At 44.1% G+C, this 25,922-nt stretch overlaps 1 protein-coding gene across 2 annotated transcripts in view; it reads left to right on the forward strand.

The window, feature by feature from the left end:
• MINDY2 (MINDY lysine 48 deubiquitinase 2) overlaps nt 1–25,922 on the forward strand; it is a 149,858-nt gene that overhangs the window by 101,325 nt on the left and 22,611 nt on the right. For both annotated transcript variants that reach the window (XM_040342766.1, XM_040342765.1), the window contains one exon: nt 23,251–23,424. In XM_040342766.1, coding sequence (XP_040198700.1) covers nt 23,251–23,424 — 174 coding nt within the window. The remainder of the gene's footprint in view (nt 1–23,250; nt 23,425–25,922) is intronic.

Genomic DNA, 25,922 nt, shown 5'->3' on the forward strand with positions numbered 1-25,922 from the left:
TATCCCAGGTTTGCAGTTAAGGACAATAGGGTTAATAGGAATTTGTGGTATGTGAGGTATTTGGGCGGGAAGTTCATGCTCCTGGAGCTGGGGGCACAGGTGTCTTTGGGTGGGAACATCAGAGGGATGCATGACTCATCCTCGCTTACCAGAGGGTATAAAAACCCCCTCCCTCAGAGGCAGTCAGGCACTTTACCTGAAAACTGAAGAGCTCCCCCATCCCTCCCACCCTGTCGCAGCACCTTTTATGTGGTCTGTCACCCTTGGATCAAGGGGGGACTTTTTGTTTAATATCTTTATTTATGGTACTCGCTCGAGTCCTAAGACTGAGTGAGATTTGAAATATTTGAAAATAATTTAAGTTTTAATTATTTATTTATTTATTGATGGAAGTTAATAAAGATAAGTTTTAATTTTATATATTTGATGTTTGTAGAATATTTACACCAATAAAGGTGCCGCGGCCAATTTTATCACCATCTTTGATGGTCTTGGTTTGGAGTAATTTATTATTATTAGTATTTATTTAGATTAAGTGTTGGTATAGCCTACATTCCCATGTTTATACGCCCCATTCATACAACGCAGTGGAGAGGTTTGGTGTGCAGAGACAGGCAACATGTCTGCATTTTTTTGCACCAGAACTCTGTGCTTCGGTAACTGTTTGTGCATTTTTACGCACCACAGCTGCAGTATATGAAAAAAATATCACTTCTGTTAAAATTTTTAAAACTCTACCCCGCACAGGAAAATTGCTTATTTTTCTCTGCAGGTTGAGGTGAATGAGCCCTTATAAGAAATGTTGTTGATTTTTTTTCTAAATGTCTATGGCCAGTAGAATTAGAAAGACAGAAACTGGTTTACAAGTGTCTGCCTGCACTGTCAGTGGGACTAATGGACCAACTGAGTATAGGAAAATATCTCTGCAGGGCTGCTTTCACTTCTGGAAGACTTCTGAACTTTTTCCTTGTTTGCCTGTAAATTATAGAACTTACTTTTGTATAATTCAAGCTGTTGCTTAGGTTTGGCAGTTGACTATCTTACAAAATTGAGTAGCATTGTCAAAACTGGCAATTAGGGAAGTCTTTCCAGATATAATTGTAGGCAAGTATAGTAACAAAAGTTCTTTCACCCAGAACATAATATACCTAATTTAAACACAAATACAAAGGCAATATTGGTGCTTATTCCCATTGTCTATATTCTGTGCTGTGTTTTTTTATTTTTATAATAAAAGCCCATTACTCCACCACTTCTCCTTAGCAAGAAATAAATGGCCCTGTAATTAACTGATTTTGTAAAAGGCATGAGCAAAGCAAAATTCAGGATCCCCATTGATTGTCATTATAATAATATACAGGTTTTGTACAATAAAGAAAGTTGAAATTTTACTGGTTTAAAACTGAAAGTCTTATAATTGAATGTAGATGGGGTAGTGTATTATTATATCAATGTGTTCATCGCCACAGAAGGAGAATTGCCATTGCCGAACATAAGTGCTGTTTTAGCTCATGGATTCTCTGCAGTTTTGTTTTAATACTGCAAGAGACATTTTCTGCTGCAAACGACCTATATAATGGAGCCCATTTCTGCTGAGCAGACCTTGCGAATTGTGAATTATATGCTATTTTTCAAAGCTTTAATTGCTTCTCTCTGACTTACTGCTGCACAATAAAATGCTGAAAAGGCTCTCTGCCAAAATACCTCCTAGGATCCTTCCATCAAATTATCACATAAACAACAGTGTTCGACATGAAATGTAAATATTAAAAAAAGGGAACAAAAGGAAATACAAGTGCAGATTTAAGTGGCTTGTTTCATGGCTTTACATTTTCATTGCTTTCTGGAGTAGGATTTTTATTATGTTGGATTATGTTTACCTAGTTTTGTATTGACACAAGCCGCCTCAAGTTGACAATATACGGTATAGATGGAATTTTCAGCCAGTCTGACAGATATGATTGTGGTTTTTAGTAGGTAATTTGCCTAGTCAGTTTAATAGTCTATTCTCGGCACAGGCCTATTAAACAAACCTGTTAAACCATTTTAATTCAATTCTCTGTGGAAAATGTAAGTCACAAGTAAATTGTGATTTTGTTGAAAACCAAAGGAAAGGCTTCAGAAAGGATACAGCTGAATTGTAGGCATGTTGACCACAACTATGCCTTCAGGCAATTTCCAGGCTTTAATTTAATCTATGGTCTTTTGGATCACTTCTTAATAGGTAATCTGTCGATTAAAACCACACAGTAGGGAATAGCTTTGTGCGGTCTTTCTCATTTATTTGTACAATGGCAGATATCGGGGAATTATTGAATCAAACATGGGTTTACATCAGAATTGGGATACTTTGAGTATAAAAAACATAAGTCAAAACTGTTCCATATGTCACACTTAGAAACATATTCATTTACAGGAGTTAGGCAGCCTCTGTCTAAAGTTTTATTTACACAAAGACTTTAATACAATAGGCAATTAAATGGCAACTATACTCCTTTTACATAAGGCTGTGATATTGGAAAAATGTATCCAACTTGCCTCAAGTCTCAAACAAGAGACAGTTGGAAAGCTTCTCTGGTTGGCACGCAAATTTCAAGATAATTGAAACAGAGTAATCAAAAACTAAAGTCCAATAAGTGGTCTAAATGATCAAATTCGATCCCAAAAATGTGTGATGTAGTTCACAACAATGACTCCTCCTCCAAGTGGCGTCGCCAACATTTAGTCAAGATGTCTTACCCACATAGTAGACCCTCTAATTATGGAAGGTTAAACTCACTCAAGGTATATCTGCTACTGAGGTGTCCAAATGCATATGATTTAGGTAGTCCCATCTCTCCAGCTGTTCCTCCCGTACTAAAAATAAATCATGGCAGCCCAGTAGTACCCAAGAAACAAATCAAAACAAAAAAACTCTGATCGTGTAAAACCTTTGAGGTATTTGTTTGCACATCCAATAGCACAGAACATTGAAGTGCATAAGTTAAAAGCTGCAGCAAACATAAAACCTAGAAAGCTTATAGAGCTAAAAATTGCGGTGAAGCAGGTAGCATTTCCTTGCACTGGTTTCATAGCGAAAGGACTTCTTCCGGGGCTTAGGAAACACTTCCTGTCACCGCCATAGATATAAAAAACAAACCAACCAAGCCTCGTATTCAAACGTGGGCTTCTGCACTGGAAACTAAGCCTCGTTTTGATTTAGCAAAGAACCTTATGTGGTTGGTTCAAAGCCTTGACGCTCCTGTGGATGCACACACGCCTACCTTAGAAGATGTGGAACCCATGCAGATCGGGGCCATCCGGTCCAGGCTATCTAAGGTAGAAAGAGAGCGGAGGAGAGGCTATGGACTTTGTTTTTACTGTGGTGTAAGCGGGCACTTTATCTCTCTGCCCAACTCGCCCACCTCGGCCAAAGGTTCTTCAGGTGGGTACTATTGGGAGCCTTTCTGCTACCCCAGAATCTTTGCTTGCTATGCAGCTTGAAGTTCCTTTGCCCCAGTCTGACATTCCGGTGACTACTGTCCAGTCCGATGCACCTGTTCTTCAGCTTGCTGTACCTACCTTCCCAGTTAAAGTTCCGGCTCCAGTGTCCCCAGTTCCGGCTCCAGTGTCCCCAGTTCCGGCTCCAGTGTCCCCAGTTCCGGCTCCAGTGTCCCCAGTTTCGGCTCCAGTGTCCCCAGTTCCGGCTCCAGTGTCCCCAGTTCCGGCTCCAGTGTCCCCAGTTCCGGCTCCAGTGTCCCCAGTTCCGGCTCCAGTGTCCCCAGTTCCGGCTCCAGTGTCCCCAGTTTCAGTTCCAGTTCCTGTGTCTCCAGTTCCAGTTCCTGTGTCCCCAGTTCCAGTTCCTGTGTCCCCAGTTCCAGTTCCTGTGTCCCCAGTTCCAGTTCCTGTGTCCCCAGTTCCTGTGTCCCCAGTTGCAGTTCCTGTGTTTCCAGTTGAAGTTCCAGCTCCTGTGTCCCCAAGTGAAGTTCTTCCACCTGACTGTACATATGCCTCGAATGGTACCATGGTCCGTAAACAGGATCTAGTAATGTTTGAACAAGCTTTGCAAGTAGCGAATGCACCCCCTTCTAGAACTCCAAGGACAACAAAGACCAAAGGGAAAAATAAAAAAAAAAGTCTTCAGGCTCTGCTGTTGGTGCCTTGTTTCCACACGGGTTTAAGGAGAACTGTACGTATGGCATGGATGCCTATGGTAATACATTTCTCTTGTCTGCTGACGACGTGCTTGGCTACTCTAGTGAAAAGGGTGGTTTGGACTTTAAAGACTATGCCTATGAGGAAGCTCCTGCCCACACCCAGAGGGCGTTTTTAAAGGGGGGGAACTGTCACGGTCCCTACCGTGCCAAGCAGACGGTGAGGCGTGGTCGTGCCCCAAGTGGCTCTGGGTGGTATTGAACCTGGGACCTCTCTGTTGCTGCTTTGGTTCTTTACTGCTTAGCCACTCCTCAGTTTAGTATTCTGCTTGCTTTCCAGCTAAGGTGGTTCTGAATGATGTGCTGATCACCTTTCTCTGAATCTCCTTGCAATCTACACCTGTCTCTCCTGGTCCAGCTGAGGCAGGTTACCCAATCAACTAGGGTATAAAACACTGCCTCACTCTGAGGGATTGGTCAGTTCATTGTGATTGTCCTGTCATTGCCAAAGGTTCCTGTGTACCTGTATTCCTGTGCTTTGTTTCAGCTACAAGACTGACTCCGACTTCTGACCCTGGCTATGTTTATCGTGTCTTCTGAATTCTGGAATCCCTGACCACGGCTTAACTTTGACCATCCTTTGGCAAATCCCTGTCAAGCCCCCGTGCACAGACTCACAGCCCAGGTGGCTTCTTACTTTGTTACTGTGGGCTGTGTGTATTTGTAAGGGTGAGCATACAACTCTGCAATATGGACTCCAGCCAAGGTAAGCCATTACAGGTGGATGGGGATTCCCACACTTGTCAGGCTGCACAGCTGGCCACTCTCACCAAAAGTAGCGTGCTTCTAAGAAATTCCCACTCAGGGTGGCTCTTGAAGTAATTGACTGTGACCCCCTCTGTGGGATTACCTACTTTGGATAGGACCTCATTGCAAAATCATATCACACTGCAGCCTCTCAAAGTGTAAGAGGTGCTAAACACTCAGGGGGCCTTTTATCCCCCCTTCTACTAATGCCTCCCTTTCTCATACCTTCTCAATACCCCATTCTCTGCAGGTCTTGTATTCCCAGTTGCCTTTTAAACAGTGGATCACCACAGATACCACTCATCTACATTAACCTCTCATGATGGGGGGTGTGAAATCTTTCTCATTGTTGCAATAGGCACACAAATTACCAAGCTCAGACCTCTTTAGGTATCTACATGTCAAACATTTTTACTTGCATTTCAAACCATTTGTTGTAATACAGTGATATATATATAGGAAGTTTAATCTTTGAGATCATATGGTGTACTAGGTCGTGCAACTGAGAATCATTGGCCTGGTGGGGAAAAAGTCCAGAATCTAGATCTTAACTATCCCAATATAGTTATTGTAGCCCATAGGAAACATGGAGAAGAAATCACAAGAAGAGTGAAGTTTTGGCGGGCGGGGAAGAGAGAGAAGGAGGGGGGGAGGGAAGTGACCACTAACTTTTATGCCTTTAAAACAGAACTTCGGGAAGCACCCTATTCCTAGGGTATAATTATTTTGCTATTTAACCGATTTCTGCATAGACCCCCATTACCCACCCATAATTACATGATTTAGTCGGCAGCTGATGTAAATGTCACCCTGCAACCCAAGATGTGTTCCCAAATATGGTGTACCAGCAAATATACCTCTTAGAATGCCAATATGGCGGTGATACGGGGAATGCAAACTATAAAGTACTACTCCGCTGGTACTCACCTAGCACATATAGCACCAGGCCTCTGACCAGACTGTTTTAGGAGGAGTTTGCAACCAGAAACATTTCTGCACACGTGATAGATCACTTAAAAGTTTGCTACAAACTCCCATCAACCTAAACCCTTGTAAATAACTCCTAAACCTGAAAATGGAAGGTATTGCCAAACCTCAGTTATTACCAAACAAACTATTGCAGAAGCATTGCCTTATATTCACTTGCATTAGATGAAGTCAAATCCAGCATCCACGGAATGTTCTCTAATGGAACCCACAAAATCCTGGCTCAAGGAAAACTGGTATTCATGGCTCTTTCACTTCCTACCAAACAACGTTGGCTGGAGCTTACTCGCCTATAGACTCAAAGTTCAAATTTTTTTTGCTCGCCGTTTTCCTTTTGGGAAAACTGCTATGGAGCATACACACAGCTGGTTTTCCCGACCAAAAGCAAACATGGCGGATTTCCCGTTGGGACAACCGATCGTGTGTACGAGGTGTCAGAGTTTCCTATGAGACTACCAAGAGAGAAAGCAGCGCTGCTGCAGATAGTACAGCACTGAATCGAATGAGGAGTCGGGTAAGTGACTGGGGAGGGGGAATAGTTAATGGGGTGTTTTTTACTTTAATGCAGAAAAGGCAAGTACCCAGACTTTAGAACCACTTCAAAGGATAAGTTCACTTTTTATGACATGTTTTACCCTCGTGTTCAGGGTGTAACCTGTTACTGCTGCAGCTACTCCTCCGCCCCTGAGTCCCCACTGTGACAGCAGACCAGGGATCTTCTCCCCCGCACCCGCTGTCACAATAATTTTTTTTTAATAAGACTCCGCCCTCCCATTACTTCGCAGCAGCACGAGACAAGGAACCGGTCGTGCCCGGTGATCAATCTTTCTTTGCGACGCATCACTGAGGGTGAGTCTAAATTGCTATCTAAAGGCCTATCATTCTGTCCTGCAAATAGACTAAATCTGTTTGATTTCAAGGTAGAAATGTTCAAGTTTGAACAGACTTTAAAAATAAAACCGTTTTTTCAGTCAGCCTGGGACACCTGCTAAAGTCCCATCTCCATTTGGATTAAAGAGTAAGTTTATGCCTCTTGGACAGTTCCACTCGAGAGCTATACTAGGACGATTAAACACAAAGTTGTTAATAATGTTTCCAACAGAACACAAACCAATTTGAGTCCCACGGACTTTGCAGCATTGAAATCCCTCAAAGATGACAGGAACATTGTAGTCAAACCCACCGACAAAGGCGGGGGGGTTGTCATTATGCACTACAGCGATTACAGAGAGGGTATGCTTTCTATGCTGGCTGATTTCACTAGTTATACGATATTGAGGGGTGATCCCTCAACAGGCACAAAAATGGTTTGTCTAAATTAATAGATGTCGGACGGGCAAATGGTTGGCTGACGGACGAGGTCGCTAATTATCTACACAATGATTTTCCACGAATGCCAGTTATTTATGGACTACCTAAGATTCATAAAGGCATTACACCCCACTGAAATTTCGGCCTATTGTCTCCGGCACAGGTTCCATCACCCAACCATTCGCTCAGGTTATGGATTTTTATCTACAGCCGTTCGTGAAGGACCTACCAACATATATCCGGGTTACAAGTGACTTTCTTGACAAACTGGGGCCTTCTTCGACATTTAATGATGGATGGAAAGAAACACAATGGACATTTCTTCATTGTACACTTGTATACCTAATGATACCGGCCTTTTGACCAAACAAGGTTCCCCTGGGTTACCGAGTGCCTATATATTAGAATGTCTCCAGTTTATCCTAGTTAACAATCACTTTAGGTTCGAGGGGAGGACGTATACACAAATTTGCGGGACAGCTATGGGGAGCTCCGCAGCTCCCTCATTTGCCAACTTATTTGTTGGCTATCTCGAGGAGGTACACATCTATCTGTCTCCCTTATTCGGTAAAAAAAATATGTAAAAAAATGGATGAGGTATATTGACGATATCTTTTTTATTTGGATGGGGAGCGAGGCTGATTTTGGTAGGTTTGTGGAGTTCCTGAATGGTGTTTTTCCAGGGATAGTATTTAATCCAGAACTTTCAGGTGAACGTATTCCATTCCTTGATGTGCGTATTACTATTACTAATGGTGCTATAACTACATCCTTATATACCAAACCTACCGATAGGAATACTCTGTTGCATTTTCAGAGCGCACATCCTACACATTTACGTAGGAACCTGACAATTTCACAGTTTGTACGGGTTCTACGTATCTGCTCAGATGAGCAGGATAAAAAGAAAGCACTTGATACTATGTATCACAAAGTTTTGGAACGTGGGTACCCCAGATCAGTTCTGGATCAGGCCCTTGATAAGGAATTGGTTGGTAATGGTAGGACCTCTCGTCCTATTACTCATCCCTTGTTTGTTCACACATTCAATCAAGAGTCAGGCACTATCAAACGTACTACTGAACGTAACCTTAACATTTTGCAATCAGATAGATCTTTGGGATCTGCTATCAAAACCAGACCAATGATAGCGTATAAATGAGGAAGGACACTGCGTGACCATTTGGTACAGGCAGATCCTTGGCATAAGTATGCTAAAATCGCACCAAAGATATTTCCGAAAACTGGGTGTTTTAAGTGCTACAATTGCAATGTGTGCATTTGCTTATCTGTGGCGAGTATTTCTCACACCCACGCATGGGAGGTCGATACCCCATACGGGAATACTTTAACTGTAACACTGATTATTGTGCTTACATTTTAAAGTGCCCAAGTGCACTGACGTATGTTGGTAAGACCATTGGAAAAGAAAAGAAAAAGGAGGGCGCACCAACCTAGTGCATTACCTTTTTAAAGGATTTTATCAAATTAATTAAAACAATGATCTTACTCGCAAAACAAGTTATTGAAAGCGCTTATCAAGCATTCGATCTGGTACACAGCATCGCCAGCAGAACTTGATGACACCACGGATCAGATGGTATCGAACCGGCAATATAGCTGACGTGTTTCAGAGGCGCACCTCCTTCATCAAAGCCTAAGTGGTCCGTAGTTAATCCTGGGGTGATCGTGATCGATTACTCCTTCGCCTTTAGGGCGTACTGGATATATACTTTAGTTACAGTACAACCTGGAGGACTTGACACTAATCTATCTCTTACATGTTTTATTGAGGATAGATGACAGTTTATCATTTTTTTTTCTCCTCGATCGTTTATGATAACACATTCATAACATGTGTATGTAGGTTTAGCTGTATCCAGTAATCGTTTTAATTTATTGCCAATGCTCAGTTTGAGTGATACCCCATCTGGTATGGTTTTATACCATGTATCTCTTTTCTTGGGTCTTTTTTTCCTATTTTCCCTTTTTTTCTACGATGAAGGTGTATCTATGACACCTTTGCTCAGTATGGCTGGTGAATTAAATTGGAGTTCCACCCATAAATATAACATTACATTAGTAGTTTTAAAAAAATGTCATTAGTCCTTTAAGAACATTTTTTTTTTTTAGATGCCTTCAAAGTGTAGTTGCTAGGCAGAATAGTTAATCTTCCCTCTTCCTGCACCTAGGTCCTAAACCTACACCGCACAGACTCCTGGGAATGTAGTGGGTGTAACTTTCCAGGAGTCTGTGCACTCCCCAGTCTCGAAGAATCATGTGACTTGGACAGTACAGGTGCTGAAACCTGATCTGAAACCTATTACACTGCTTGTGCAGCACTGAGCATGTGCGAGATCTGCAAGGCTGAAATCCAGGAAGTCATACAGTCTGGCTTCATGATGCCCACTCTTAAGATGGCCCCAGTCAATTTCTATTTTATAAAGTGTCTAAATGCTGTAACAACCTAACAAAACGGACCTTAGTTTACAGACTAACTTTACTAGAATACATTAAGCTTGTGTATTACAGGGGTATTTATATTTAAAAAGTGAAATTGTGGCCGGAACTCCGCTTTAAGGAGACCTAGGCTTTTTGTCAAGTCCCAATAATAAGAAATATATAGGCATTGACTGTTATAGCTCTTTTTGAGCATAAAATATTTTAATATGTTTTGATAATAGCCTGAGCCTCTGGTGTGATAGCAACATACAGTTTTTCACTTGGTAGCGTGATTTAATTTAGCATTTATTTGTTTCTTTTTTTCATGTTTTTTCCATACGTTTCTCACACCATTTATTTATATTCATTTTTATTTTTATTTATGTTTATATTTTATTTTATTTTCACTCTATTCCTTTTTAGTTTTATTTTCATATTTATTTTTACTTTTTATTTTTATATTTATTTTTATTTTCACTGTATTTATTTTGTATATTTTTTTTTTCCCCTTTTTTTCTTCCTTTTTTTTTTTTTTTTCCTTTTCTTTTTCACCTTCCTTTTTTCCATTTTCTAATTTTTTCCTTCCTTTTCTTTTTCAACTGGCTCTTTAATTTATTATTTTTCTCTTCGGTATGTTTTTCTTTTTCTTTTCTTTCTTTCTTTCTTTCTTTCTTTCTTTCTTTCTTTCTTTCTTTCTTTCTTTCTTTCTTTCTTTCTTTCTTAGATAGCCTCGCTACACACTCCCTTTTTTTTTTTTTTCTTTTTGTTTTGTATTTTTTTTTTCCTGGTTGGCAGCTTGCTTCTTAAGCCTCGCTTCCACACTTCCTTATACCCACTGATTCACCTAATGCAGCACCTGTACGTCACTGGTTGTTGTGACGACTGCGGCACGCACATTGGCGTCCTCCACGATCCCCTACAGTGTCCCGGGCGCATGCGCGGGACACGTGGCATGCCGTGATTGGGTCGGCGACGTCATTGCTCGGCCATTGGATAGACAAGGTATGGGTGATCCTGGGTCTATACAGCGCTATGGTGGGAATCATGTTGTATAATTGTTTTGAGCTGCTGTACCCGTACAGTGTCCACGCGGACAGGTGATGTTACATTGTGTCGCTGTGGACATGCCGATTTCCCCTAGGTGAGTGATCTTTGTTTTGTGATTCACTCATTCTTTGTCTGGGCTGACGCTGTATGATGTCACAGGGAGAGAGGGGAGGAGGAGGAGGGAGGGATGATGCAATTTCTTTCACATGTTCTCATTGGTGGCTGTTTCTATATATTTAATGGTGTTTCACTGACTTTTTTTATCACTTGCCTGACGAAGAGGTCCTGCGTGGCCTCGAAACGTTGCACTTCTTGTGATGCTTTCTTTGCATTAAAACTTTGGGACGTTATATACGATCTGTGGTGTGCTGGCGAATATGATCATACCCTAGGGGATAAAGTGGCAGTCATTGCAACTTTTTATCTCGCTCGGTATTTGCGCAATAATTTTTCAAACGCCTTTTCTCTTATCGCTCATGGACTTCTTAAGTCTTGACAAGTGGGTTATGTTCCTGTTCACAGGAGAGGACTAGGCAGAAACATGTTACATATTTAAATACATGTTACTTTAACAGAGTTTAACAGCCCCGGGGGCGGTCCCTCCGGCCATAACTCTCCTCCCTGCAGCATGCAGCCTCAGTTTTTTTTTCTGAGGAATGCGCCAGTGGGTCCTCGTATGGACAGGTAAGTACAGTCCTTCCCGCCTCAGCAGGTCGGTACGGCTGGGCATTTCTGGGGTTCGGGGGTTTCTCCTACCCTTCCCCTCCCTGCTCTGTCATTTTTCCCTCTACTGCTATGCTATTCCTGATGCCGAGGTGGACCTGTGTGGGGGCTCCTCACCTGTCTTAGCCTGATGTTTTTTTTTTGTGGGGGTGTTTTTTGCCACTGTCAGGCCCCATTTGGCCTTCCCATCTTTGTTGCGTCGTTTCGCCGCCATTTTGGCGGCGCCGGCGCCATTGTATTGTAGTTTGTTTACATTTGAAATCCCATTGGCGGCCATTTTGTTGTGGCCGCACTATGGCGCAGCTAACCATTGCGGTCGCCCATTTTACTGTGGCCGCGTCTGGCTCTATCTGAGGCGTCCGGCGGCCATCTGGGAGGCGGTTTTGGCCTCTAGTGCTGGGTTCTACGGCGCACAGCACGGGTCGCCTCACGGTTACCTCACAGCTTTACCCTCTCGCAAAACGCTGTGTACTGAGGGCAGGCAGCGGCGCTGAACAGTCTCCTCCTGTGGTTGGTGAGTCCCCTGAGTAGCCCCTCGGTCAGCGCAGCAGGAAGGCGGGCTTTTATTCAGGTCTGAATAGGTCCCTGAGAGCTGGATGGAGTCAGTATCTGGTTCTTCTTCCCCAAACATGCCTGAGGTGGCAGCTGGTGCCCCTGCACCTGCGGTTCCCATGGACACTTTGTCGGCAGTCCTGGAATCATTTGTTGCCAGGGTGGAAGCAGCGTAAGGGGGGTAAAAAGCCCCCTCCCGCCATTCCCTGGGGAATGCTCTGGCTCAGACCAGGACCTGGCTGCGGCTCAGGTCCCTGGTTCTGTGTCGTCTTAGGATGTGGACCAGGACCTTCCTTGTGAGGAAGACTCCTCACTCGGGTCAGTACATGACAGGGCACTTGTCAGTGCACTTATCAACACTGTAAGGGACTCCCTTAAGTTGGATAGTGCTACTGGGGCATCCTCTGAGGCGTCGGTCTTTTTTGGGTCACACAAATCAGACTGCTCCGTGAAGGTTTTTCCTTATGTTTCCTTCTTTGACAAATTCATTGATAGGGAATGGGAACCCCTTTGAGGAGAGTCTCTTGAAAAAATGGGCCTCTCCTCCGGTAGTGGACCCCCCGGTGGCCAGGTTAAATAAGGTGACCACTCTCCCTATAGAAGGGACCCCTGCCTTCAAGGACCAGACTGATAGATGGTCCGAAGCACTAACCCGCTCCATGTTTACCATGCTGGGGTCTGCCCTGCGGCCTATTGTGGCCGCAACCCTGGTGTCTCAGACACTCACTGAATGGACAAAGATTTTGCACCAAACTGTGGAGGAGCACCAACTCCCTCCCATAGCTATTAGGCTGGCGGACCAGCTGGTCCAGGGCCTTGTATATGTCTGTGACGCTACACTGGATGCAGCCCCCTTGATATTCAGAGCTTCTGTTTCGGTGGTGGTTTTGCGGCGCCTGATTTGGCTGAAATGCTGGTCTGCTGACCAAGCTTCCAAAAGAGCCCTGGCAAATTTACCCTTCAAAGGTGGGAGGCTTTTTGGTTCCTCGCTGGACAACATTATCGAGGATGTCACTTGGGGGTAAGAGCACTCTTCTCCCTCAGTCTTCTAAGGGCAAGGAGCCCCGCCGTAAGCCGGGTCCTTCTTTCCCCACGCAGAAGCGTTTTTTTCCAGTCAGGGCCCGCGGGTAAACCCTCCCAGGCGGACAAAGGCTCAGCTGGGGGACAGAAATGTCCCTGGGTGCGTAAGCCGAACAAGCCAGCATCCAAGCCCGCCACTGCATAAAGTCTTGCCCCCGCCCGACTCATGGGTGGGGGGATGGCTTCGCAGGTTCACAGCTCGGTGGACCTCCCTGCTCTCCAACCAGTGGGTCTGCAAGGTGGTCTCTTCAGGGTACAAGATTCGTTTCTTTCCTATCCACCGAACAGATTCTTTCCCTCAAGTCTCCCTCTCCTTCCGGCTCGTCGGTCTGCCCTACTAGGGGCCGTGCAGGACTTGCTAGGCTGCGGAGTGATTTTACCCATTCCACATGACGAGAGGTTCCAGGGATTTTATTTGAATCGGTTTGTGGTCCCAAAGAAGGAAAAGGGGGCCGTCCGATCTTGGACCTCAAAGCCCTAAATGCCTTTGTGAGAGTAAGAAAGTTCCACATGGAATCCATTTGTTCGGTAGTAGCTGCGCTCCATACGGACATCAAGGACGCATACTTGCATGTCCCAATTTGCGCAAGTCACCAGAGGTCTCTGCGCTTCGCGATAGGGGAGGACCACTACCAGTTTGTGGTCCTTACTTTTGGCCTAGCGTCTGCACCAAGAGTTTTCACCAAGGTGCTCGCACCGATCCTAGCTCTGCTGAGACAGCGAGGCATTGCCATTGTGGGCTACTTAGACGACCTTCTTCTGAGAGCAGCTTCTGGCTCAGAATTGAAGGAGGATGTTTCTATAGCCAGCCAGACCCTCCAAGATTTCGGGTGGGTGTTAAACATTCAGAAGTCGGTCCTGGTTCCGACTTGGCGCTTGGAGTACCTAGGGTTGATCCTGGACTCCTCGGGAAGCCAAGGTTTTTCTTTCCCTGGAGAAATTGCAGACTTTTCAGTCTGCAGTGCAGGTGTTGGCATCACGCAAATGGTCGTCTCTCCGTTTTTGCATGTGAGTCCTGGGCCTGATGGTAGCCTCCTTCGAGGCAGTACCGTATGCCCAGTTCCACACTTGTGTCTTGCAGAAGGAGATCCTGTGCAAATGGAACAAATCTCCTTTGTCTCTGGATCGTCATATTCAGGTAAGCCACCTGGTCAGGGTCTCTCTGAATTGGTGGCTGAGATCCCCAGCTCTTTGGTCTGGGAAATCGTTTCTTCCCTACCAGTAGACGGTGATTACGACGGACGCCAGCCTCACGGGTTGGGGGGCGTCTGGGGGGTCCAGTCGGCCCAGGGTCGCTGGACTCTGGAGGAATCCCATCTGCCGATCAATGTCCTGGAACTTTGGGTGGTTGAGGAGGTTGCAGGGTCACCCAATCAGGACCCAGTCGGACAACGCCACGGCAGTGGCTTATGTCGACCATCAGGGGGGAACGCGGAGATTGGCTGCAGCGTCCGACGTCGCTCACATCCTAAGGTGGGTGGAAAGAAGCGTGCCGGCTCTGTCGGCCCTCTACATTCCGGGCGTGGTAAACTGGCAGGCAGACTACCCGAGTCGCCAGATGCTGGACCAAGGGGAATGGTCGTTGCATACGGAGGTGTTTCAGCTCCTTTGCAGGAGGTGGGGCACTCCGGATGTGGATCTCTTGGCCTCTCGTCTCAACCGCAAGGTGTCGAAGGTTTGTGGCCAGGTCCAGAGATCTCTGGGCAGACGCGTTTGTGGCCCTGTGGGCTCAGTATTGGCTGATTTATGCCTTTCCCCCATTGAAGTTGCTTCCTCGGCTGCTCCGCAGAGTGGAGGACGAGGGGATCCCGATGATTCTAATCGCTCCAGATTGGCCTCGGCGTCCTTGGTACCCCGATCTTGTGGCGCCTAGTAGCGGATGTACCCTGGCGGCTGCCAATGCAGGAGGACCTTCTGTCTTAAGGTCCCATACTTCATCCTGCTTTACAGTTGCTGGCTTTAACGGCATGGCTATTGAAAGACAGGTTTTAAGGGACCGGGGTCTTTCCGACTTGGTCATCTCAACCACGCTGAGGGCATGGAAGTCGTCTTCCACCAAGTTCTACCATCGCACCTGGAAGGCCTACTTCTTTGTGCGAAGAGATAGAGTGATGTCCACCACCGTATTCGGTTTCCAGGGTCCTGCTGTTTTTACAGCGTGGAGTGGATCAAAAACTTGCCTTAAGCACTATTAAGGGGCAGATTTCAGCCTTGGCTGTGTTCTTTCAGCGGCCTTTGGTGGCTCATTCTCTGGTGGGTACCTTTTGTGCAGGGGGTTCGTCATGTACTTCCTCCTCTTAAACCACCTTTTCCCCCATGGGATTTGAATCTGGTGCTCTCGGTTCTTCAGAAAGAAGAAAACATCAGAGAGATTCCTCTCTTGACACTATCTCAGAAGGTGGCCTTTTTGGTGGCCATTACGTCTGTCAGACGTGTTTCTGAGTTGGCGGCCTTGTCTTGCAAGTCGCCATACTTGGTCCTCCATAAGGATAAAACCAAAGAAAAGTGAATACCCTGCGCTGCCTATAGTGCGATAATGGTAGCTGCTAACACAGCTTATTCAAAAAAGCAAAAATGACAAAAAGATATATAAGTGTAGCGCTTAAAGTGATATGTTAAATATCAAAATACCATGATATATGTAATAAAAATTACACAAAAAATGAATAAATGTGAAACATAAATAAACAGTGTGTGCAACCCTTTGGGAAAAGGGAAATGCCAATAAATGAATGATGTAATATACTTGATGTGATATCCAGTGAAAAACAAAGTCCGACAAAACTTAGTGTTCAAAATAATTGATAATGTTGAAGTTCATTATTTCCACATTTCATTCGAGTGAGTGAGAAAAAATGAAAAAGATGCGTGACTTCTAAAACGATAAAATCCCACCACCGATAAAAGTGCAGGCTTACCGGAACTTATTGACCGCTAGTGGCGTATGCCAAGAGAGGTCAATCAAGGCTTATTATGACGGATGTCAGAAAACGATCCTTAGCCGGGAATTGTAGATCCAATTGGATGATGTATCCGTGGATGGAATAGGTCCCCAGAGACAGACTGGAAACTGTACTGGTGTAGGACTCTCAAAACCAATTGGTTCAGTGAAGTAACGGTGCATAAGAGAGAGAAAAGAGAGGTGGCCACATAGCGTAACTCCGTATGATAAAAAATTGCGAGTTTATTCACAGCTGACAAACTTACATTTGGCTGATGTAAAGATTTCTTGCATGCAAAAATGGGGCGACAGTGGAGTCCTCCTGACGCGTTTCGTGGTCAAAAGCACATCATCTGGGGTGGGGTCCTCCATAAGGATAAGGCAGTGTTGCGCCTGCAACCTTCCTTCCTTTCTTCCCAAGGTGGTTTCGTCTTTTCACCTTAATGAGGACATTGTACTTCCATCCTTGTGTCCTCGGCCGGCGCATCCTAAGGAGGTTGCGCTTCATTCTTTAGACGTGGTTTGGGCTCTGCGGGTGTACCTGTCTGCTACGGCTCAGTTTCGGAGGTCTGACTCACTTTTTGTGTCGGTATCTGGTCCACAAAAGGGCCTGGCGGTCTCGTCGGCCACCATTTCTCGGTAGATCAGGCAGACCATCATACAGGCCTATGCTCTTAAGGGGCGGGCACCCCCCTTTCCGGTCATGGCACATTTGACCAGGGCAATTGGTGCTTTCTGGGCTTTCCGACATCAGGCATTTGTCTCGCAGGTGTGCAAGGCGGCGACATGGTTGTCCGTTCACACTTTTTCTAAATTTTACAAAGTGAGTGCATCTTCTGATGCTTCCTTCGACCGCAAGGTTTTGCAGGTGGCTGTTTAAAGTTGCAACTCCTCCATTGAGGAGCTCTGCTTGTTTGGGGTGAAGTTTGTTTTTACTGATACTGTTCCCACCCCTCATTTCTTTTGACACTGCTTGGGGACGTCCCACTTGTCAGGACTTGAGAAGTCTGTGTCCGTCCATGGACCATAAGAGAAAATAGGATTTTTTGTACTCACCGTAAAATCCTTTTCTCTGTCGTCCATGGACGGACACAGCCCCCACCCCTCCTTTTTAGGTTTGTACTGCCTGTTACGAACTGAGGCTGCATGCTGCAGGGAGGAGGGTTATGTCCGGAGGGACCCCCATCTGGGTGGGGCTGTTCAACTCTGTTAAAGTAAAATGTATTTAATTATCTATCATGTTTCTGCCTAGTCCTCTCCTGTGAACAGGAACATAACCCACTTGTCAAGACTTGAGAAGGCTGTGTCCGTCCATGGACAACAGAGAAAATGATTTTACGGTGAGTACAAAAAATCCTATTTTTTGGGGGGGGGAAACGGTTTCTTGAATTAAAAAATAACAAAACAGTAAAGTTAGCCCAATTTTTTTCTATAATGTGAAAGATAATGTTATGTCGAGTAAATAGATACGTAACTTGTCACGCTTCAAAATTGCGCAAACTCATGGAATGGCGCCAAACTTCGGGAATTAAAAATCTCCATAGGCGACGCTTTAATTTTTTTTTACAGGTTACCCGTTTAGAGTTAGAGGAGGTGCTAGAATTATTGCTCTCACGCTAACATACACAGCGATACCTCATATGTGTGGTTTGAACGGCGTTTACATATGTGGGCTGGAATTACGTGCGTGTTCGCTTCTGAGCGCGTGCTACTGGGGACAGGGGCATTTTGAATTTTTTTTCTATATATATATATATATATATCATTTTTATTATTATTTTTTTTTTTTTTTTTACTTTTACTTTTGGACTTTTTTTACATTTTTTTTTTATCACTTTTATTCCTATTACGAGGAATTTAACCACTTCCCGCCCGGCCTATGGCCGATTTACGTCCGGGAAGTGGTTATGAAATCCTGACAGGACGTTCTAGAACGTCCTGCAGGATTTCATGCCGCGCGCGCCCGTGGGGGCGCGCATCGCGGCGATCGGTGATGCGGGGTGTCAGTCTGACACCCTGCATCTCCGATCTCGGTAAAGAGCCTCCGGCGGAGACTCTTTACCACGTGATCAGCCGTGTCCAACCACGGCTGATCACGATGTAAACAGGAAGAGCCGTCGATGGCTCTTCCTCACTCTGACAGACGCGAGTAGAGGATAGCCGATCGGCGGCTCTCCTGACAGGGGGGGTTAGCGCTGATTGTTTATCAGCGCAGCCCCCCCTCGGATCGCCACACTGGACCACCAGGGATGCCCACCCTGGAGCACCAGGGTGGGCAAAAAAATAAATAAAAAAATGACAGAAAAAAAAAAAAAAAAAAGCATAAAGAAAAAAAAAAAAGATGCCAGTCAGTGCCCACAAATGGGCACTGACTGGCAACCTGGCAAAAATCAGTGCTGCCACCCCAGTGTCCATCAGCGCCACCCCAGTGTCCATCAGTGCCACCCCAGTGTCCATCAGTGCCACCCCACAGTGCCCATCCATGCCCAGTGCCCACCTATCAGTGCCCATCTGTGCCACCCATAAGTATCCATCTGTGCCGCCCATGAGTGCCCATCTGTGCCGCCTATGAGTGCCCAGTGCCGCCTATGTGTGCCCATCAGTGCCGCCTATGTGTGCCCATCAGTGCCGCCTATGTGTGCCCATCAGTGCCGCCTATGTGTGCCCATCAGTGCCGCCTATGTGTGCCCATCAGTGCCGCCTATGTGTGCCCATCAGTGTCGCATACCAGCGCCGCCAATCAGTGCCACCTCATCTGTGCCCGTCAGTACTACCTCATCGATGTCCATCAGTGCCATCTCATCGGTGCCCATTAGTGCCGCCATATCAGTGCCCGTAATTGAAAGAGAAAACTTATTTACAAAAAAATTAACAGAAAAAAATAAAAACGTAATTTTTTTTCCAAATTTTCAGCCTTTTTTTAGTTGTTGCGCAAAAAAAAAAAATCGCAGAGGTGATCGAATACCACCAAAAGAAAGCTCTATTTGTGGGGAAAAAAGGACGCCAATTTTGTTTGGGTACAGTGTAGCATGACCGCGCAATTGCCATTCAAAGTGCGACAGTGCTGAAAGCTGAAAATTGGCTTGGGCGGGAAGCTGCGTAAGTACCTGGTATGGAAGTGGTTAAACATCCCTTGTAATCGTCATAGTGTGTGACTGGTCCTCTTTATGGAGAGATGCAGGGTCAATAAGACACCACATCTCTCTTCCAGGCTGGAAAGCATGATATCGGGAAAAAAAATTAATCGATCTCGTGCTTTCGCTGCGATTGCGGCTTTGTTTACTTCCGAGAGACCTATGCTTTTCATTCGGGCGGCCAATTCGTTCTCCGGGCCTCCGATGGCACGGGAGAGCCCGGAGAACCACCGGATGGCGGCAGAAGGGGATGATGTCCCCTCCCGCCGCCTGTAACAACGATCAAGCGGCCGAACCGCCGCAATGATCCTTCTTATGGTGCGCAGAATCACCGCCTGAAAAAAGGATATCTGAATGATGCCTGTAGCTGCAGGCATCATTCAGATATCCCCCACTGAAGTCCTGGACGTCATATGACGTTCTACAGTACAAAAGTGGTTAATCAATGCAACTGCATCTTTTACATTTTTACCACAAAAATTGGGTATAATATTGTGTTTGCACTAAAATACATTTGTGTTTTTTCTAAAAATATGTATTTTTGATAAATAACTGTACAAATTTTGTGTAACAAAAAAAAATGTAAATACCACCATTTTATTGTTTATATGATCTCTACTTTGAAAAAATGTTTAATGTAATTGTTATAAAAAATGCAAATTTTACCATATATGGAAAAAAAGCCCCGATATACACTGGTTTAGCCTTAAAGGAACACTAAAGGTTTGTTTTTTATTAGATCAATTGATTGAAAATGCAATTCCTGTCACTCCTCTTCTTGCTTTCCACCAGCATCTGAGCTGTTTTGCATGGTGGAAAGCAAAATGTGCTCATCCCCTACCTATGACTACAGCCCTGCGTGAAGATGCTCTCTTATCCCTCACAGGCATGGAGGCTAAGCCTAATGGGAACTGTAGTTCCCATTAGGCCGTGATGTAGCAAGAATGAATGCGCACCGCAAACCAGGAAGTCAGTGAGAATAATGATTCAGGAGTGACGGAGGTGAATAAAACAGCTCGATTTCAACAGGTATCAAACTAGTTATAGAACAAACAAGCTGCGCAACTAATAAAATAATTCAAACAAAAACCAGCGACTACATATATTGCAATACTAGTGCTGTGGATGTGTTAGAATCACAAAAACAAATGGGTGACCCTATTTATATTAAATAATGAAAAGTCCCAATGAAAAAAAGAAGTGAGCAAATCAATGTCCTATATTCAAAAGAAATGACGCTTCAGATGGTGGTTTGGTAGTTGGAAATATACTGCTCTACCACAGGTATAATGGTGACATCAAACCAAAAAGGAACCACAGAACTGTGATGGGATAGAAAAGAAATGCTCCACCTTCCAATAAAGCAGCCTCTTACCGAAAGGGAAGGTCCCAACCAGAAATCTTCTGTAGGCGTGTGGCTTTCAAACCCAGCCTAGAGGTCTTTGTAGCAAGATGTCGTTACCCAGATGTCAAATAGATCTCCCATCGCTCACAAATGGTCAGGTATGAGGGCAGCCAAGTGTGGAAGGAAAAAGGCTGACATAGCGTAATCCAGTAAAAAAGGTTTTACTGGATTCACCTCTCCGAGCGGCACATTGGGGTTCGGTGACGCTCGGGAGGACGTCACGACATGGGAGGGGCAGCAAGGCAGGAGGAGACACGCGTGTCACTAGTACGGCGTCCCTCCTGGAGTGTGGGCAACCTTCCATCAGCAATTATGGGAGCGCCTATACAGACGCTCTTGAGGGGGAGGAGTCTTTGCAGTCATGTGACCGGCCGGCCTGTAACATGATGCTGGGCGTCAGATACAGATCGGCATTGATACGAGCACTTTACAGTGCAGCCGTTTCCCTAGTATAGGCAAATGTGCCTAGGTCTAATCCTTTAGCAATATTGGCCATAGCCAATTCAATCATGGTCACTGTAAGGTTTGGTTACCTAATATGATTACTGTGTGAAAACGATGAGCATACCACATCCAGCACATCACACACCCTCATCTTCACATGTGAGTACATTTTTAATTTTACTTTTTAAATTCTATCTTCCATATGTAAAGTTTGAGCCTCATCTGTAGGGTCACCATGGGAGAACTTGCCAAAATTGTTCCTGCCCATGGTATAGGGGGCCTTTCTCACATCCAATATGGCTACTTTTGCATCAGGGATGCTGGGAGTTCAGATGGGGGCAGTCCCAATTGTGTATTTGAGATATAAATAGCGGTGAGTGAGCATGCCGCTCGTACCCCAGGACGAAGTCTATTGAGACGAAACGACGTAGGGTGAAGCGGCGTGCTGACGTCATCACTGTTTACAGAGTCCCGGAGTGAACGGGCTGTGTTAGCCGGCCGGCTACAAATTTTCACATGCGATTTTTATATCTTCACATTGTAAGTGCGATTTTACTTATTTTATACATTAAAACGTTTTTACTGGATTACGCTATGTCAGCCATTTTCCTTCCACACTTGGCTGCCCTCATACCTGACCATTTGTGAGCGGTGGGAGATCCATTTGACATCTGGGTAACGACATCTTGCTACAAAGACCTCTAGGCTGGGTTTGAAAGCAACACGCCAACAGAAGATCTCTGGTTGGGATCTTCCCTTTCAGTAAGAGGCTGCTTTATTGGAAGGTGGAGGATTTCTTTTCTATCCCATCACTGTTCTGTGGTTCCTTTTTGGTTTGATGTCACCATTATACCTGTGGGAGAGCAGTATATTTCCAACTACCAAACCACCATCTGAAGCGTCATTTCTTTTGAATATAGGACATTGATTTGCTCACTTCTTTTTTTCATTGGGACTTCTCATTATTTAATCTAAATTTGTTTTTATTTGTTTTTGTGATTCTAACACATCCACAGCACTAGTATTGCAATATATGTAGTCGCTGGTTTTTGTTTGAATTATTTTATTAGTTGCGCAGCTTGTTTGTTATACAATTGTTTATTTTGTGTGTCTCACATTTAAAGTTGCAGCATTTAAATTTTTTGTTTGTGCGACAGCGCAGTATCACCACACTCTTTATATTAAACTAGTAATAATGCAAAACATTACTTTTTACTTTATCAGCTACTGTCAGACTTTAATTTAAGAGGAAAATATTTTTGTTTTTACAACCCCTTTAAAGTAGAACCTTTTTTTTTTCCATTTTGGATAGAGTAAGGGAGGGTTATAACCCCTGTCAGGTTTTTTTTTTTGCCATTTGTGTCCTATTTTGGAGATTTATCTTCACTTCCTGTCCCATAGCCAAACAGGAAGTGAGAAGAGATCCCTTCAAATTAAAGGCATTTCTTGGGGACCCCCGGGTCATCAGAACTAGTGTACCCATTGGAAGATTTCTCCTATTGCTTTTTCCTGGGGACAACCCAAAATTTGGGATTTTACTTTCACTTGCAATGATGATGGTGACCAGGACAAATGGAAAGGGTGAATCTCCAGACTAAAAAAAAAAGTTTTGCCTGTTTAGTTATAATTTAAGCTTATTGGAAGTCAGTGAGCGACAATCTGTGTTTGTCCCAACCTCTACCATTCTATATTTTTGCCTGAGGAACCATGCAAAGTAAAGCTGGCCTTACACTGATAATGAAAATTTAATGCAGCTTACCTTTTATAGATAATCTATTCTGGAACCTTCAGCATTGTGAAATTCTACATAGTTCTCCTTGTTCATGAGGGGGCTAGGCAACTGTGCTTGCCATAATCAATTGTCTGTACCATGCAGGCAGATCTTCGTTAACAGCTGTAACTAGATTTGAACACTGTTCTAACAAAATGCTAAAGGTTTAGTGTCTCAACTTCTTGCATTGTACATTAATGAGAGAGAGCTCATTCTGTCCTTGGGACAGCCTCACTCATTGTTCAGAATTACTTAGTCGGCCAAGACACCTTCTCCCAAGCAACATCCAAAAGGTTGTATATAAGAACCTTTTACTGAAAAGCTATTAGGGAATTTTCATTGGGAGCGGAAAAGTCTTTAATATGGATTACAATATAACCCACTGATCATAAATCTCCCCCCCCCCCCCATTAGTAAATAGCATTACTTTCTTGGGTGATGTACATGAAAAACAATGTTGCTTATTTTTTAAGGGACTGCTGTACTTGCTTGTCACGGACCAAGGATTTCTTACAGAAGAGAACATTGTCTGGGAAAGTCTACACAATGTGGATGGAGATGGAAACTTTTGTGATTCAGATTTCCACTTAAGACCTCCAACTGATCCAGAGACGGTTTACCAAGGGCAGCAAGATCAAATTGATCAGGTATGTGAAAGGGTGCAGTAAAGTCCAAACATCTTTGTGCAAATCTGTGTCTCGGACATGGTGATATGAACCGTCCAACCAAACTGGACCGAGACGAATGGTACGGTGGTTTGTTTGCTGCTCCCCCCCCCCCAAAAAAAAATAAAGTACCTTCCGCCAATGGGGGGACTCCAGGAGGTCGGCAGAAGAGAAGCATCTCCATTGTGTAAGATTTCTAAATAAAGTTGTAATGTCATCAAGGCAACCAAAAACAGTTAATGGAAAGGTTCTGCTGTTCTAAACGAAAGTGACACCATTGCTGTGTGCTTGGTCAAATGGATTGAGTGTAAGGTGTTATCCATTTGCTCAATTTTTTATAATATGTTTGATATATTTTTTTAACAGAAAAATATCCAATATAATAGTAGTATGTTAATGTGCCCACTTTCCTTCACATTCTTAAGGGCTGTTGCTTTTTAGACTCTTAGTTTGGTGTTTCACAATATGTAATAGATTTCCACATTGTTAATTGGTTACTGCTAATGCTCCTTAGAGCCCCTCTAGGTAGGATGCCACCAGAACATTTGTACCTTAAAAGTACCACAAGGTAACCTCAACATTTTGGTTGAATACAGAATACTTTACTTTATTAATCCCAAAGGGAATTGGGAAATTTTGACATAGACACACTAAACAAGATACAAAAACACAACAAAATTACCAATAACAGCCATTAGCACCAAATAAACAAAATTAAAACTACACTATAAATAAAACATCCATATAATTAAAATACAACATAGAATAAATAACACAGATTAAAAAACAGACAAACTACCAAATACATATAATAAAATAAAATAATATACCACTTTCCCCAACAACCCCCAAATAATAGCCAACACAATACCAACATACTATAAAAACAACACACAACCTGATCATAAACAAGAATTAGATCTTCACCTCCAGCCATTCCAGAGAAGAATTATATAGCTTGATCGCCACAGGCAAAAATGATTTCCTGTGTCGCTCTGTGGTGCATTGTGGGTGCAACAATCTGTCACTGATGGTACTCCGCAGACTGACCAGCGTATTGTGGAGTGGGTGGGAGGAGTTGTCCAAGATTGAATGTAACTTGAACAACATTCTCCTGACCAACACTGTTGTAAAGAACTCAAATTTCAATTGTTTGGTATGTAAGGGAAGTGGTACACTTAACATGGATGGCATCTATAATTTACTAAGTTAAATAGATTTTTTTTGTCTTAATTTTTTATCGTCTTTATAACTGGGGACATCTTAGGGATGTGTCCTTTGCTTGCATACTTTATGCTGGAAGGTGTTCCTCATTCCTGTCTCAGAAAGTTTGGAGGTATGTTCTTTTGAGTCTGCTGACCCATTGGCTTACAATGTAAAAAAAGAACCGCTAAGGAGAATTATTGTGTATTGTTGCAAAGCAAAAGGCAGAGTCTGAGTAATTGGTAAGGAAATATGGCTGCCCCCATGAAGTTTAATGTGGATGTAAACCCTCAGGCCTAGTACACACGAGAGGATTTATCCGCGGACCGTATCCGCGGATAAATCCTCTCGAGGATTTCCACGGATTTGGATCCTATGGAGTGTACTCACCATCGGATCGAAATCCGCGCCGAAATCCCCTCGCGATGACGTGTCGCGCCGTCGCCGCGATGATGACGCGGCGACGTGCGCGACGCTGTCATAAAAGGAATTCCACACATGCGTCGAATCATTACGACGCATGCAGGGGATCCCTTCGGACGGATCGATCCGGTGAGTCTGTACAGACCACCGGATCGATCCGCTGGTTCCGATTCTAGCGGATAGATTTGTAGACATGTCTACAAATTTTTATCTGCTGGAATTCGGAAATATCCGCGGATAAATATCCGCTGGAATGTACACACCATAGAATCTATCCGCTGAAACCGATCCGCTGAGATTTTTCAGCGGGTGGATTCTATCGTGTGTACGGGGCCTTACATATAGTGAAGTGAACAGCCTCAGATGATACTCAGGGATGAAACGAATCCTCCTACATAAGTTTTACATGTATATCTGCTGTCTTCAACTTTATATATTCTTTAGAAAGCTCAGATCATGTTAGATTTTCTCTTCCTGTTCCACAATGCAGTAAAGCCTGGGCATATAACCAAGACAGCTGATTGGAGGAAAGGCGCGCACACACCCTCTACTTATAGGTAGAGACTTTTAGAGCTGATCGTTGAATAGTTCAGGGCTCTGCTAATTTATTTATAGCATCCTCCCAAACTGCTTTTATCATATGTGACAGAGAACTTGCCAGGAGTTATCAGGCTGATAACAGAAGAACGGAGCAGGAGACAGCTACTGGACAGTACTTTGGAGAGACATAACAAAACACTGAAGATATATGTGCCCAGCTCAAATTTCATGAATGGAGTTTACATCCGCTTTAACCTTCTTAGCGTTGCGACGCACGAAGACGGAGCACGGGGCCAAATTCAAAAATGTTAAAA

The sequence above is a fragment of the Rana temporaria genome, chromosome 3, assembly GCF_905171775.1.
Source record: "Rana temporaria chromosome 3, aRanTem1.1, whole genome shotgun sequence".
Taxonomy (NCBI): domain Eukaryota; kingdom Metazoa; phylum Chordata; class Amphibia; order Anura; family Ranidae; genus Rana; species Rana temporaria.